This window comes from Channa argus, chromosome 18 (assembly GCF_033026475.1).
Source record: "Channa argus isolate prfri chromosome 18, Channa argus male v1.0, whole genome shotgun sequence".
NCBI lineage: Eukaryota > Metazoa > Chordata > Actinopteri > Anabantiformes > Channidae > Channa > Channa argus.
In genome coordinates this window covers 17,248,557-17,265,176 of record NC_090214.1, presented here as the reverse complement: position 1 = coordinate 17,265,176, position 16,620 = coordinate 17,248,557, and the positions used below count along the sequence as shown (strand labels likewise).

Sequence of the window (16,620 nt, the reverse complement as noted above, 5' to 3'; positions counted from 1 at the left end):
TTTATTAAATTCTTTATCAAGCATGTATAAATGCCAGATAGTCAGCTTCTGTGATGACTGGCTCTTTTTCTTATTTATGTTTTTATTTTTTGTACATTTTATTTGGAAATTTGTTGATTTGATATTGTTGGTCTGACAATTTATTTTTATCACCTTGGAACCTTTGAAGAATTTAAGCATTTTATAACAATTTCTTTGTCTATTTTATAATTCTTTAGCAAATGTTTTTTTTTTCTTGTCAAATGTACTTTATTTATTGATTGAATTCCTACAAAAAGGGGACATTTTGTTCATTGAGAGCACATTGAGAGTAAACTAACACTGATGACTTTGCTGTGTCAATAGGGTAGAGCCTTGCACAAGCATGTGAATATCAGTCTAACACCTGCCTCTTCTTTGATAATGACAATAACTCCGTGAAATCTTGTACATGCAAATCAAACTGGGGCTGCGTTGCTATTCCTGCCTGCCATCTCTGATTGAATCGATTGTCATGTGCTTGCTTGCTCCCCTGTAGGCTACAAGCAACATCAATCACTTCCTTCCTGCTACAGTGCAGTGTTGCTGTCCCTTGGCATTTCTGTAACTTTCCCATAATTTATCCAGTGCTGAGACCAGAATGCACAATGTAACCCAATAATAAAAGGAAAATGAAAAGTTTATGCTATGTTTGGTTGACTTTGGCAGCTACTAGTTTACATGTTTAGTCTTCTAATAAAACTGTAGTTACAATGAATGCCGGTATATTATTCATTTAATTCTCCACCTCCCTGATTAACTTTTGTAACACCAAGTAGGGTTTGCATGTCATGACTATCAGACATATGACCATATAATTGTATTGTGCTTTCGTTTACTAAGCTTTGTCTAAATTATGTTTGTGTTTGCAATTCATATTCCAAATTCAAAGTACATCTCACTTTTTAGCAATGCTCTCTAACACAAACGCACACAAAAAAAAAACCTGTTACCCTGCTGGCAATAGTAGGAACCTGTTAGACATCTGCACCTTTTTTTTTTTTTTTTTACAAACCAACTGTCTTTCTCCCAATCCAGCCACCTCCCCTTCCTTACCCCAACCAGCACACAGAGACGAAGAGAGCAAGGGAGGAAGACCTAATTCAGAAATGCGTGGTCGTGCTCTGCTCTCTGCCCTCTACCAGGAGACCGAGAGTGAGAGAGCTGCCAGACATCACACAGAAGCACCGTTAAAAATACATGTATACCACTCCTCATCATTTATTGATGGCCTCTCCTCCCTTTATGTTTATGAGGTGTGAGGCCCTCCTGTGGCCCTGGTCAATGACCCCAAGGGTCTACTAGGGTGACCAAGAAACTGCCTGTTCTCTCTAATTTAGCCCACTTTCAAACGAGCCTACATCATGGCCACTGTTCCTCATGTATACATTGTATGCAGGGATCACTTATAAATAGTGAATTCATACTGGTTTAAAAAGGGCGTATAGTAAGTGAAAAATCTGCTTTTCAGGCAGCTCCATGAGAGTTTTGACTTTCGACATGTAATGGGAATAAAATGTATTTTAAATGGTTTAACTGCCCGTGTGATTAAATTCTTTCCACCGATTTAGGGCCATGTATTTTTTTTTTTTTAGTTTACAGAATTAAGAAAATCATAAAATTGCCAATTAAGATGAAGTAGAGAAATACCTCCCATTGCCTGTCAGATGCATTTATCATCATTGTGAATCTCAAGATTGCAGTCAAGCCCACTCCCATCTGTACAGCAGTTTTCACAAAGAAGGGTTATTTTACAGTCTGTGCAGTGATCTTGTTTTGCTCTTGTTGAATTTATCACATTGTCTCTACTATAGATGAGTAACATTGCATTATATTCTGAAAGAAAGGGATCTATGACTGGCTTTGCCATTTTCTTGAATGTCCTAGTCTGAAAGTCATGTAAGATTTAGTCATTGCCTCAGTTTGTTGTTTGTTCCCAGAGGCATTTCCAGGTCTGGTTGGTTGGCCAGTGGGGGTCAGGGCCTCGGGGTGTGTTTTTTTTTTTTTTTTTTTTTTGCCATGTCTTGTGCCTGAGAGTGCAGTGTGGCAGGCGGCGAAGCCTACCATAACGCAACAAGGTATTGATTGAATAATCTCTGTGTCATCTGATAGCAATGCGGCTTACATGGACCCCCTGCTGTGAGCTACACAGCTTTCATCACTCACTAGGAGAAAAAAAAAAAAAATCAACAGATTCATTTTTTAGAAAAAGAATGACTGGATGTGGGTTTTTCGTTGTTTTAGTTTTTCTTTGGGATTTTGTTTTACTCTTACACATAATACACTCCTGAACACCATGTTGAAACCTTCTGTTACTGTATACACCGCTCCTGAAAACCTTAGCAGCAATCTCCTGCTCAGTTTGATAAAACATTTGATTGAGTGCTTTAAAAATATATTTTTAAAATGTATTTCTCGCATTTCTGACAAAAAGCAACTCAACAACTATATGTACAGGCAATAATGTTACCTACTTGTGCTGTCTACAGTGGTTGAAATTGCAGAAAATGGCTGATGGCAGGTTCTGTGTTTACTTGTTGAACTGTTAAATAGTGTTTTGGGGCTGTGTTTGGACTTCGGAATTCTGACTACAACACTGAAATACATTGGTTTGATTTTGATTGCCTTGTTAGACGGCCAGCAGTTTGAGGCAACCATCTTTTCACAACTGCCAACAATGCTTGAATGCAGCATTAGTCAGCTGACATGTTATCGTGAACACTGAGCTTGGCTATGAATGAATACATTTGCATCCAGAAAAATCTACTGAAAAACTGTAGAATTTTAACAAATCTTGGTTTCTTAGTTAGGTTCTCAGAAAAGGTACTTGCATTATTTGAGAATTTTGCTGACACTGGTTTTTGGTGTCTTTTAGGGGATCTGAGTTTGTGTCATAAAGTTGAATCATCCTGTGGAATGGGATGTCCATTGTCCACTGTAGTCCAGTAGAAAGGAACGAGTGGGAGGTTTCAGATATGTGGCGTGTGTGTGGCTGTGAAGCAGCAGCCCCACCTCTTTTCTTCCCCTCCTGTCCCCAGTTCTCACTCGCCTTGTCTGTCTTCCTTCCTAACCCTCCTTCTGATCCGAGAGGAAAGCTTTCATTATTTGCTGAGATTGGGATGTCAATCCCTGCGCCCCTGACCGAAGTTTGTAGTCATATTGGGGAAATGATTAGTGGGGTTATCTCCCCTCCACTCCACGCAAGGCTTTCATTCCACCTCGCAGCCCCCCGTACCTCCAGGCAAGGAGCGGATCTCTAACCGGGAGACTGCTGCTCTCACTCTTTCACACTCTCCCCCTTTACACTCGCTGATACTCATACATCATGCACTTAATTTTTCTTAATGTCTCTGTCATTGCTTTCTTAGACTTCTTTTAACACTAACCTTTCTGTTCTCTTTTTCTCTGCATTATTTTCAGCAGGACCACAGGAAATTAGTTTGGTAATTTTTTTTATTTTTTTTTGCCCCTAATATAAATGAAAAATCTAATATATTTAGGGAAAATTATGATTCTTCCAGGGTCAGTACTATTTGTCCTTTTTTTTATTTCCTTCTGCTTTAAGTAATCAGAATACTACTAAGTGTAGACCATAGTTGCATTTTTACCAAAGCCTGAAGCGTCATGATCACATCTTAAAACATAAACACGTGTGTATTTTGTGTTTCTTAATTCTCTTTGAAAATGTGAATATTTCTCCAATTTGCTTGTTTGGAAAATCAAGCGCCAAATCTTTTTTTTTTTTAAAGGTGATGCTGTGGCTTTCAATTGTATTCCAAAACTCCTTCCATACATGTGGGATATAAACACCATATAGCCGCCACTCTAAAGGCACAAATCCCTTTTACGCATGAAACTGTAGAATTGGTCCTTTTCGTGCATAGCCATTGTTGGAGAAACAACGGCAAAAATAGGCCAAGTGTTTCTTGAACAAATTTAATTGATCTATTTTTCATCTCCCACATGGATTTTTTTTTTAAACAGAACGCTGGCAGTATATTAAAACAATCTTAATACAAGCTGCATATTTGCATCGTTCGTCCACTGAACAGAATAAAAGGAAGAAAGAACTTTTACGCCACAGCCTACAATGCAAATTACTCTTTGATTCACTCTTAATTTCATCAAATGGCAGTTTTTTGTTCAGCTTTTCTTTAGAATTATTATTAATATTGGGAGTATGTGGGATTAAGCCGAGCCACTGATCCTCTGGGTCTAAGCTTTTTTTTTTTTTGTCTGTCGGGAGCTCAACGAGACTCCATCCGCACTTCATTAACCCTGAGCCGGGGACAATCCCCGGTAAGAGTCGGGGGATTTACCACCAGTCTTTCACATGCAAAAAGAAAAGAGAAAAAAATATCTCCGAGTCATCCAACAAGACACAAGGGGGGCTTTTCCTATATAATCAGCTACGCACTTTGCAAGAATAACCCCCTTTTTATAAAAACGGTCGTCGTTATTTGAATCGGTCACGGATCCTCGTGATGGGACTATAATGATCTTTTGTCAAATTGGGAAGTGTTTTTTTTTTTTTTTTTTTTTTTTTTTTTTTCCCTTTTCACTTCCCCTGTCGTCAAAACCCGAAAGCTCGACCCACTCTATTTTTAATGCAGCTTTACGCATCATACCCACGTCAGTCACCAGGCCGTCAGTCTGATATTTCACGGCATGGTCAGCCACTAAGTGGTGGTTCTACATAACAGGTGTCATGCGTACAGTAGGTGACAGCAGGGGGAGCTGGCTATCAAACCCATTATCGACTTTCAATTAAAACCTATTAAAGTCTTTTGTCTAATCGTTAACATCCTACACGCCAAGTCTTGTCCGTCAGCCTGAACTCCTTTAACCCCCAACGCGCCACGGCCGGATAACTTTGGGTCCACACAGACCTGGAGGGGGAGGAGAGTGAGGTTGGTGTTTGGGGGAAATTTGTATGAGGGAGGTAGGGAGGGGTGGTGGAGCCGCTGACCAGCTGTCCCCACGCTGATCCCCGATCTGCAGCGAGCTCCAGCCCGGTCACCAGCTGTTGGAGCCGTTTGGCAGAGGAGCGCACATCCAGCACCCTCAAGGAAAAGAAGGATGGAAACAATCAATTTCCAAATGGGATCATTTTAGGGCACTTAAACAATTGCGCACATAACATTAATATTTCATCCCCTGCATTGTTTATGGAAAACGAATTGGAGTTGCTGCTGTTAATTTAGGAAAATGGGAAAGGCGAAGGAGGGAGGAGGTGGACAGGGGCTGCAGCGCACCCGTCTGCTTGGCTGGAATTGATCTTTGAGTGCACTTTTTTAACGCGTGCGCTCTTTACTATGCAGTGAAACTAATTCATAAAAAAGTTACAAATAGAACTTGTAAAATGATTTAACAAGCAGCCTAATAAAGTTCAACATATTCACAAGAACATTTTACTAAAACTTTTTTTTTTTTGTGGTGGTTAAGTTCTTTCTGCAAGTCTCCGCTCTTCTACTGAAAAGGTTAAGAAAACGGATGGTAACGCACTTGCTCCACTGGTGACACTCGTTAACTTTTTTCTTCCCTCACACACACTCATCTCAACATTGAACAAATTAAGTCAACCACACTAAACCAAACAGAGGAGGGGAAAGTAGTTCGACATCTTCAAATTCATTCAGACACGTTTTCCTCTAATAAAAACCCGCGTGTCCCTAAAATTGTGTTTATTTTCGAGCTGCTTCCCTATAAGAGTTGTGTAATTAAAGCTGCACCCCCCATCTCCTCAGTGTTTGCTCACTGACAGTGACATGTGTTCACACCACTTTACAGTGAAAAAAATAAAAAAATAAAAATACTTGTAGTTTATAACTGGCCAGAATAAAAACATAGATATCTTTATATCTAATCTGCTGTGGAAAGGTTTCGTGTTCCTGATTGGACCAGATGGGCATTGGGCATTTCTGCATTTAGCGCCAAATTTGCCTCTATTGACTTTGGGGTTGAAAGGACTTAAATCAATAAATATTTGTTTGTTTATAAAAGACAATTTTCTGTTGCGGTTTGTAGAAAGACAACCCTGAAATGACTTATTGTGCCTTAGGCACACAGCAGATGGACGAAATAATATAAAAATGGAATGAAGTAGAACGATCTGCGGCTTTAACAGTAGCCATGCCTTAAAAATAAATCAATACTTGTTGCAGGTTTTAGGTGGAGAAATCCGTTTTAAAGTAAAGCTGATTCCACCTGACAGGCCCTGTGGCATTGCTGTGTCACACATACTCACAGAGCCACGTGATTTAAATGAAAGACTTTTATTTCCACATATATAAAAGTAATTCTCTTTTACATCAAATCCCCCCCACCCCCGATTTTCTGTCCAAGTTCTGCTGTGAATTTCACAAAAAAAAAAAAAAAAAAAAAAACTTCACTTCATGGGGGGAGAGTTTGGAGAAGCTAGAGGAACGAAATAAACTTTTTTTTGTTTTTGTTTTTTGTTTTTTTAAAAAACGATCCAGGAAATATACGAGAACCACTCCACAAGTTTGATATCTGCAATATACATTGTCACCAAAAGGAGAGTATAACAATTAAGGGTTATAACAGAAGGAATGCACAACGTCTCTTCAAATACATGTAGTATAGCAAATCAACAGGCTGTTAAACCTGGACGTGGACCCGACTCTAATCGGGTTTGTTGAAAAAAAAAATCACTGAAGTGATTACCTCCCCCCCATTCCCCATCTGCAGGGATAAAACTGTATTTTTTAAATAAATTGACATTTTTACTCCGCTAGAACTTCAACTAAGAACAAGAAAAAGACTTTATAGTATAGATTTATTTCTTCCGTAGCTCTCCTCTTTTTGTCTACACGAGGGTCCAGGCAGGTAGTCCGTCATTTCTGAGACAAATAAGATTTTTTTTTATGTTTTTTATTTTATTCTTGACTCGTTATAGTTTCTGATGGCTAATCTAGCCTATTATGACAAACTGGATCACAGTTGTCTGTAAAAGACACACTTGTAGATCAAACAAACAAACAAAACGTTTCTTCAAAATGCAGTCTCCTCCGATTAAAATGCAAAATATTCTTATATACAGCTTCATGACTGCTGATCATGGTGTTCGTTCGGTGTAATGAAAATGAGATTTACAAAAGAAGAAAAAAATTCATTTGGATCTAACTACATTATTTTCAAATTACATGGATGGATTCGTTTGTCATTACATAATAATAATAATAATAATAATAATATTAGCTCTAATTGACATTGAACTCTAGGTCAAAGTGCCACCAACAACTGTATCTCTTGTTGGGAAAAACACTGAAAATACTGAACTGGGATCAAATAAATACATAACTTAGGTGATTTAATTCATATTGACAAAATAAATAAGGTATAAATAAAGATCATGTCCAAAATAAATCCTTCCACACAGACAGTTCGACCTTCAGTCACAAAGCTCCATCCACAGGGTTCAGCCTAAATCGGTCATTTTGCACCGAGCAGTTTGTGTCTTGTTCATCACGTTTTTATCTTTTTGTCTTTGTTATTTCTGGTAATGAGTTTCAAGCTGCCAAGGTGGGCGTACAAAAAAAAAAAAAAAAAAGGAAGGAAAAAAAAAGAAAGGGGAAAAAAATCTGCAGGAGCCAGCTCACCGCTGCTGAGCTGGCCGAGGAAGCACGCCGGACATTGGGGGAAGAGGAGGCGGCGGAGGCGGCGGCTCGCTGCCTCCCTGCAGGCCGTGAAGCAGGATCCGTGGGACCAGGGGTCTCTGTAGGGCCGGTGGTGGCGCCGAAGGGCCTCTATATAGGTAAAGGGCCGCACCGGGGTCCAGATTGGACACCAGGCTCTGCGGGTAGAAGTACGGGGACGGAAACATCCTCTGCAGGGCAGAGTAGTTTCCAGCCTCCGCCAGCAGCTCGAGTCCTACCGCAGTTTGCCTCTTCCACTTTGTCCTGGAGGAGAAAAAAGACCCTGTTTTAGCCTTTAGCAGATGTAGCATAAATGCATGTAGTATTAATAAGTGTGTTTGATTTTGACACATCAAAATAATTCCTGTCTTTTTACCTGGACTTTTATTAGAAGTCAGCCTTTTATTTTTTTTTTAAATCACCAAAATCTCCAGCCAGCCACTTGTATTCACACCCAAGGATTTGCCAGCATGCACTCCAGCAGGTGAATAATTCATAATAAAGATAATTGAGTAGATATAGTGGTTTGTTTGAATTATTGATATGCACACATGCAACAATGCATTATTCATAGACCAAAGTGTTGTTTTTATATTTATTTCTGTCATTTAGCTGCCTGATAGTCGCTGTAGACAAATAAATACTCAAAGTAATTCAACCGAAAACTGTAGAAATCTTTTTTTTTTTTACGTTAAGGAGATGGTTTGTATTTTTAGAAAGCTGACATGTCGGTTTTCAAACTATTTGTACGGTTATCATGCGTGATGCAAAAACTCCGTTGCATAAAAGATGCTGAAGGCTTAAGAAATAAAATCCCAGCCGTCCATCTGGAAACATTAAGACAGAAGGAAAAAAATGTGCTTAAATGGAAAATGTGTTTAAATGCAAAGCAATTATTACAATCATTAAAATACAATCAAGGTAGACCTAAATGAAGAAATACATAAAAAATACTCCATGACGGGGTCTTCAGTGACAGTTTGGTGATCTGCGGTCAGTAATTGTTTCTTTATGTGTTTCAGCTGCTCTGTGAACAACTGAAACACATAAATACACAAAAAGAAATATCAAACTTTTATCGACTAATTGTTAAAAATCAGTTGTAACATGTTTTTATACCAGATTGGTTTAAGTTCTCTCTTTTTATTTTTTATGCATCAAACGAACTAACCCCTAACAATCAGTTGATTAAAAAAAAAAGTCCTGCTGGAGTGATGGTGGAAGGAAAACATGGCGTCCCTGGGTCCATATAGGATTAATGAGCCAACCGCCCAAACAAGATTAGCCCCCCTCCCCTCACCCCAACTCCTCCTCTTCCTGTCCCATCATTTCCCTCTTTTTTAGGAAGCTGCAGCATTGTCTTTACCTCCGGTTCTGGTACCAGGTCTTGACCTGCGTGTCAGTGAGGTTAAGGGAGGCTGCCAGCTCCATGCGGTCCTGGACGCTCAGGTACTTCTGCCGCTCGAAGCTCCGCTCCAGCTGTGCCAGCTGGTGGTCTGTGAAGGCCGTCCGGGCCTTCCTGGGCTTCTTCAGTCGGACCTGCGGACTGTCTCTACTGCTGGAGATCTCCCGGTCCCCCTCCTCTTTCACTACAGGGCAGAAATAGGACAATAAGCAAAAGTTCAAAACAGAACCAGGGCCTGATTTGTAATGTAAGGCTACATCCAACTGTGTGTGGACGCGCAGCCCCCTTGAAGCAAAGAAATAAATCTGCTCCTCATTTGAAGCCCAGATTTATTTTCTAGTTCTGTCACAGGAAAGCTGTTAACTGGGTTTGATTCAGAATAAAATCCTAACATTTAAATAACTATGATATCTGTTTGTTTGTTTTTTGTTTGTTTTTTGTTTGTTTGTTTGTTTGTTTTCTTGAGAGGTGGATTGTGGTCGGATTGATTTAATCAAATTTAAAATACATATATTAAGAGCAGTAAAAATACATGTCCACCCTCCCCATCTCTTAATACTATTCTATATCGCTTAATTTGATGTTGCATTTTAATTTCAAAATGGTTTAAATTAAAAATCATAAAGCTTAAGGAAGACACAAAAAAATGAGAAAGTTATATTTTGAATACATAATTTCATCACCTACAGTTTCCAATGTAGACTGTTTATTTAAAAGATTTTTTAGGTCATTAAAATAGGCAGACTTATTTCAAAATATTTAAAGTCATGCCTGGTTTAACCTCATGCTGGACTTAGTGACTTTTTCTGCATGTGAGAAGCAATGGCCCGTTGGAAACAGTGCCTATAGGCTATGTGGAGCTATTTGATTTGGTCCTAAATTGTTATGAAAAGCTCTTTCAATGTGATATTTTTCCCCGTCAGTTCACTCGCACTCTTTGTTCTTCTCCTGCGTGGTGTCATGTCAGGGCGAGCCTACACTCCTTAGTAAATTCTCTGAAAAGAAGAAAGAGGGGAGGGGGGGTTGCGAGCGAGGCGAGAGATCTTGGTAGTTGAATAGTTGAGTCGTCTCAAGAAGCACAATAATCCGCCTAATTGAGCCACAAGGGAAGGACGAGCCTTTCAACCGCGACCGGAGAAACTTCACAGGACCGTGGAAATGAGTGGAAATCAAGAGCCGGGCGGCCTTGCGCGGTTACAAATCTGATTAGCGCCGGGGACAAATTGCATCAAATCCCTGAAATATTATAGCGGGCGGATTCGTGGAAATCAAAGCTACCGTACAGGGCGCTCTGTGGGCCCCGCGGCTCCTTCCATCATTCAGCGCAGCCATGAGCACCTCCATCCTTACTGTGGCACACGTGGATGCGCGGACACGCACGCAGACGCACAGAATTTGTGGAGCAAATCGATGATTGGGGAAGTAGGAAGAAACCCGTATAAACAAATAATAATAATAATAATGGTTATTATTATTATTATTATTATTATTATTATTATTATTATTATTATTATTATTATTATTATTATTATTATTATTATTATTATTGTTGTTATTATTATTGTTATTATTATTATATTGATATACTATGTATTTGTAGCTGCACAGGGCTTGTCTTTGCAGTGCTTCATTAAACTGTCAGTGATGGTGACATGTCTGTTATGGCTGACATGATTGGAAACAGAGAGGCCCTTGATGGCATTTATCTGGAGGCGACCCTGTCATCACTGCTATTCTTGCTTCTCTGACACCAACAGATGCTTTCTGGGTATTCTGCTAATATGGAGGTCGAAACGCGCCACGCACACACGCAGGCAGCGGTTATTTTTCAGTTGTAATAAGTGGATGAAAGTTTGAGTGCACGGATAAACCACAACAGTGATACAGCAGCAGATGATGGTGTAGATTTTAAATATTGATGGCTTCTGGTGGTCTGCTACTAATTAAATGTATTTTCATTTTATTTATAAAGAACACAGATGTTGCTGTGTCTTTTATTTTTCTAAATTATTTGAAAGAAATATCCAATATAATTTTACACAGTAAATGAGGATTTTTATATATTTAAAATTAATTTGCACACATCTAAAGCATTTTTAAATTACCAATTTTAGTTGGTAAAATACATTTTAGACTTTTCTTTTTTACCGTCACTTACCTTGAAAAAATACTAGTTATGTTTTTAATTGTTTCAGTATTTTCATCGAAAGGGAATGTGTTATATTTCCTGATTGCACCTCATATTTTATTCCAGACCTCTCTGACTCCTATTTTATTGTAATTAATTTATTATAGAATTATTATTTAATGAAGCTTGTCCAAATCAATAAGACGGAACAAAAAACTAATCAAAAAACACACTGCAACTGAGCAGCAAATAAACATGTAGGCTTTCAAAAGTCAAACACCTGCAGAAGAAGCAGCTGCAGGTGCAATAAAACTAATTCCAAATAATTTATATTTTTCTACAGGAGCTTTAGGCTAAGTATGGCACCAGAAGGCCAAAGCAGTTTACTCTCCTCGGCAGAGCAGCTCTTTCACTATGTCTAAAGACAAGTGGTTTTCTCTTCTTACCTTTATATTCACTGTCTGACGATGAGTTGCTGTGGATTTTCTCCATAAAGTCGTCTGCTATTTTCGAGGCCAGCCTCCCCGCCTCCTGAGTTGGCTGTCCATTGCTGGAGTAGGGGGCACAGGCGGCCAGAGGTTTACAGTCCGCGAGAATATCTCTGATTAGGAACGACGAGGTCACGGTCCTCTGCTGGGACCCCGCAGATATCTGCCCGTGCTGGAGGTGCGGCGGCAGACCGACAGCGATACTTTGCCTCTGGGCCATCTCCTCCACACATTCCCTCCTCGGCGACGGAGGCGACGAGCAGCCGCTCTCCACGTCTGATCTCGGACTGAACTCCAGAGGCGAGCGGCACTCCCCTACCAGACTGTCCCCTTTGGACACCGGACTTCCAGGCCTATGGGACAGCAGCGAGTCGATGCCAAAACTGGACCCGTTGGCAGACGCCTCCATTGTCTTGATCGAGGCCTCCTCAAACTACCATTTGGTATTCAGACCAAGTTTTACTTTAGAGAGGGAGGGGGTGTTGAAGTCTCAGTTGATCCAGAAGAGGAGAAAGAACCCCCCTCCCCGCACCAACAAAATGTTTTCAGATACGCTACAAATGAAAATAAATCATCCACTGTTTCCAGTTCCCCAATTGGTTCTTTAGTGAGAAAATATCTCCAGGCTGAGTTACGTTCAATCGTCCAAGCATCCGATTTCTTGTCTTTTGTCAAGTGTAAAAAAGATGAGTCCTCCGGAAATCGATGCAGCCGCTGGAGTCGCAATCGATTCTTCTTGACTCCTGTTTAGAGTTAAGAAATGTCGCCGTAAAGATGAGGGTTACTGCTGAAATCTTCTCAGTTGGTGAGAACAAAAAGACGCAGGAACAGTGACTCTGTTTGAAAATGCGGGAGCAGCAGCTCACCGGTGTCTTCAGCAGAAATGCGTTTCAGCACCATGGACAGGTACAGGCGCGTCAGACTCGGGAGATGACCGGCGGAAAATGTTCAGCTGTTCAGGCGACAGAGGAAAACTGTTCGCATTCTTTAAAGTAGAACAACAAAGCCCTAATAACACGAAACAGAGAGGGAGAGGGAGACAGAGAGGGGGGAGTCCGAGAGCTGCAGCGGAGGGAAAGAAAGCGTCTAAAAACGAAGAAGCGGAAGACACGGGACGACGCGATGCGCGCTGCAGAAGCAAAAAAAAAAAAAAAAAAAAAAGCGGAGGTAAACTGGGTTAAATAGTCACAACTGGCAAGTAAAAGAACGAAATGTGATGGGGGTGGGAGGGAATCCCAAAAAATTAAACTTGAGGAAAAGTCAGGAGCTAGGTTTTAAGAGCGCCTCATCCACGTGAGTCCCCTGTGACAAGCCTTCATTGGCTGAGGGGAGCTGGAAGTGGACCTCCCTACACGCCCACTCACTCTCCCACCCCTCCCTCCTCCCCCATGCCTCACCCATCCTCCCCTCTCTTCTCTGGCTCATCCTCACTTTGATAAAAGAGACACTGAATTCATCAGGAGACTCAGATCCAACTGTTTACAGGCAATTTTCACACTGTTTGCTTTCATTACATCATTGATGAGGCTTATAATGGGGTTATTATGTGGAGCGGCTCGGTGTTTTTCTCCTCGACTCCCTTTCTTTGACTGAAGTTTGTTCCCACCTCTCTACACCTCTACAATGCACTGATTTTCGTCAACATTTAAGATATTAATTTTCTTTTTATTCATTTTTATTCATTCATTGGATTAAGATTTAAGATTTTGATTAAGATAATTATTTTTGATATTGCGCGATTCATAACTCTCCCAAATTATTATTATTTTATTATTAGAAGGTTTGTCATTTTTTATTTTTATTATTGCCACCAATAAGCACAATCTTACAATTTAATTTACATTTTTTAAATACTTGTTTCCTTTATTTGGTTTTAACATTTGTTCAACTTAAAGATTTAAATTACATTTTTAAAATCCCAAGCAGTCGCATCAGAGCCACATTTCAAAATATTTTATGGTGGCTTTTAAATAACACAATACTGAGGATAAACGACTATTTTGAAGATTTTATTTGCAAGCACGAACAATATTTTTTACTGGACAGCGGTCATTTAAAGCACATTAACTAATAGTGTCTGGTAGTTGTGTGGAGTAGTCAGAGCAGCGTGACGCTAAACTTCAAGGCGCATGAAGTGGCATTGTGCGCACTTTTCACCCTAACATGCGTGAAATACCATTGTGTGCACTTTTAGCCATATCCAGCACAACAGTTTGCCCTGCGCGACGGCCTAGACAACCCCTAATAATCTAACTAACCCCCTCCCCATCATCATCGACACCCCCCTCTCTCCCTCCTCCCTTTCCACCCCATGTGACCACCAGATTGGAGGCGCGCATCGGTCTCAGACACCGGCAGGTTAGTGAATCCGCTCCCCGCTCCCATGGGGTCCCATCACGGCTGCAAGCTGTCACATATAAGGCGGGGACAACACAGATATAAGGCAACACACACACAGACACAGACACAGACACAGACACACACACACACCCTGACTTAGCTGTTTCTTTCTCCTCTGCTGGTGCATGAAAAGGAGCAGTGGTTTGATGCTTTCTCTCAGGTTTTTTTTTCTCCTTCTCTTTATCCTCATAGTGCTACATGTCCATAGGCTTCAGTAATGTTGTAGTAAATAAATCATAAGGTGATTAAGGTGACTTCTATTTATTTGTAATAATCGTATGGCCTGTAAAACTTTGAAAAGCTTTAATTAGTCTAATTTGTTTGTCAAAGTAACCCAAAGTTCTCTTTTATTGGATTTTAAATTTACATGGTAGCTAAACTGCATTACAAGTTTTAAGTTTTATGTCAGTATTTTGGATAAAATTAAGTAATGAAGACATGAAAATTGAAATGGGTTATTTTGAGATTGAATGGGTTTAAATTTCTGTTTACATACAAAACCATTTGTTGAGATTATAAAGTTGAGTTATTTCTTTGAAAAAAAAAATGTCACCATGCCGTAAAACACTTTCTTGCCAGGTTGTGGAAACGGGCTATTTAACAAAATACAGGCAACAGAATCTAAGCATTATTTTATTATAAACGAATGTGCCTGGTATATTCACTTAGTCTTTAAAAGACTCGGAAAGTGAATGAAAAATGTGAAATCATCACCAGGATTTCAAACCAAAGTTCACAGCTTTATGTTGCTAGTTTTATCTGAACAATTCAAAACTCAAATACTTAAAAATATAAAATTCAAGATGGTATAAAAAGAGACAAGCATGTAACATGGGAATTGTTATTTTCGTTTGTCAACATTTTGATTTAAAATAATATTTTGTTGTTACTGAACTGGTGTTTTCGCAAAAAATATAAATCCAATAGTATGGGCTTCTTTGGTTAGTTTCGAAATTCTTTCAAGGCAGAAGAAGTCCCCATTTTTGGCAGGAGACAGTGCAGCTAGTCAGCCAGACTGTAGCTGTGTATGTAGTGTAGTGTAATGATCTAGCTCATGCTGCTGCTGATTTTGGACAAGTGTCCCTCTGGTCAAGCAATTTTTGTTTTTCTCCAGGAAGTGGTCAGAATTTGAGGGCCAGCTACCTTGTTACCCCAATGATGAAATACACAACACACACGCACACACACACAAACACACACAGAGTTTCTCTTTCTCTCCCCTACTCACTGAAGTTGTGGGAGGATATTATTGATCCATGTTAAAGAGTAGAAACTAGGAAGGTTTCAGGAAATAGTCAGAGGTTGCTGAGTTGCTGCATGTCTCTCTCCTCTCCATCTGTTTTTATCAGTTAAATACAGGGTTGTTATCGATCCACATTAAACAGTTCCCCACCTTTCACTCTTTTTTACCCTAAGCAAAGTTAGCACCTTTCACTGAAGTTGTTTTCTTGGCCGGACTGACAGCTGTACAGTTTAATCCTGACTAAGACCCATATTGACATTAACATTTTATTCTGATCAAACTAATAGACTACAATTTTTGCAATGGCATCAATAATATTAACCTACAACAAGATAAACTGGCACCAGGTGCAGATTTATCATAATAGTCCATACTGACCTGTCAGTGTTAATAATCTATCTGTGGACATGTGTTTTATTTTGTTTTGGCTGTTTTCCCTGTGTGTTATTGGAATTCTGTCCATAAGCTTTTCTACTAATAATGCCTGCTGGGCCTCCTCCGCATCCTGGGCTTTTGTGGGGAGGAGGAAGAGAAAACATTCTTATACTTTTTATTTATTTGCTCAATTGAGCAGACGTGTTAAATATATATCTAGGTGTGTTTTGTAAAAATGTGTGTCGCCTTTGAATAAACTTTGGCATCTCTATCGTTTTGGAACATAGAGTAAAGCATGTCTTTCGAGGGGGATTTATGTAAAAAGATGACTCTTCTCAACAAACAAACAGCATTAAGAAAAAAAGGCAGGGGGAGAAAAGAAATGAAAAAGGCGTTTGCTCTTGAGCTGGTGCTGCACCCCGGACCAGTCAGGGATGCAAATGATGCACCTTAACGCCATCAGGTACTGGAGTTGACAGAAAATAATGAGAACCCGCTGAATCTTTTATAAGGTTAACACTCACATTTCCAAGTCAGCTGTCACACAAGAAAGAATTTAGCACATGCATGCGGGCGAAATAAACCTTCATCGGCTCATTAATGCTGACAGGGCCCTGGACCAGCAGCTCCCAGCGCCAGCGCCGCCACCACCTTCGTTTTGTGTCGGTAATTTGCAGCAGAGACAGACCCCCTTCTCCTGGAGAGAGAGAAGAGAGGAGGAGGAGGAGGGAGATATTACAGAGGGGAGCAAGAGTGAGAGGGAAATAGGGGAATGGAGGATCGTGGAGCGAGTGCAGTAGAAAAGAGGGAGGGAAGGTGGGCCTGGGGGGGAGGGTGGAAGGATGGCTAGCGCGCCAGGAGTCTGATTCTCCCCTAATTGGAAGCATTGGGCATTGTCAACTGAG

The 16,620-nt window shown here is 40.1% G+C and overlaps 1 protein-coding gene across 1 annotated transcript; it reads right to left on the bottom strand.

The window, feature by feature from the left end:
- Window positions 1-4,668: 4,668 nt before the first annotated feature.
- LOC137104177 (barH-like 1 homeobox protein) lies at window positions 4,669-12,992 on the bottom strand. Its single transcript, XM_067485075.1, is given in 6 exon segments — window positions 4,669-4,895; window positions 4,897-4,942; window positions 4,944-5,081; window positions 7,641-7,940; window positions 9,043-9,265; window positions 11,656-12,992. Coding segments are annotated over 6 exon segments (1,272 nt in total). The 5' UTR covers window positions 12,107-12,992; the 3' UTR covers window positions 4,669-4,781.
- Between the last annotated feature and the right edge of the window lie 3,628 nt (window positions 12,993-16,620).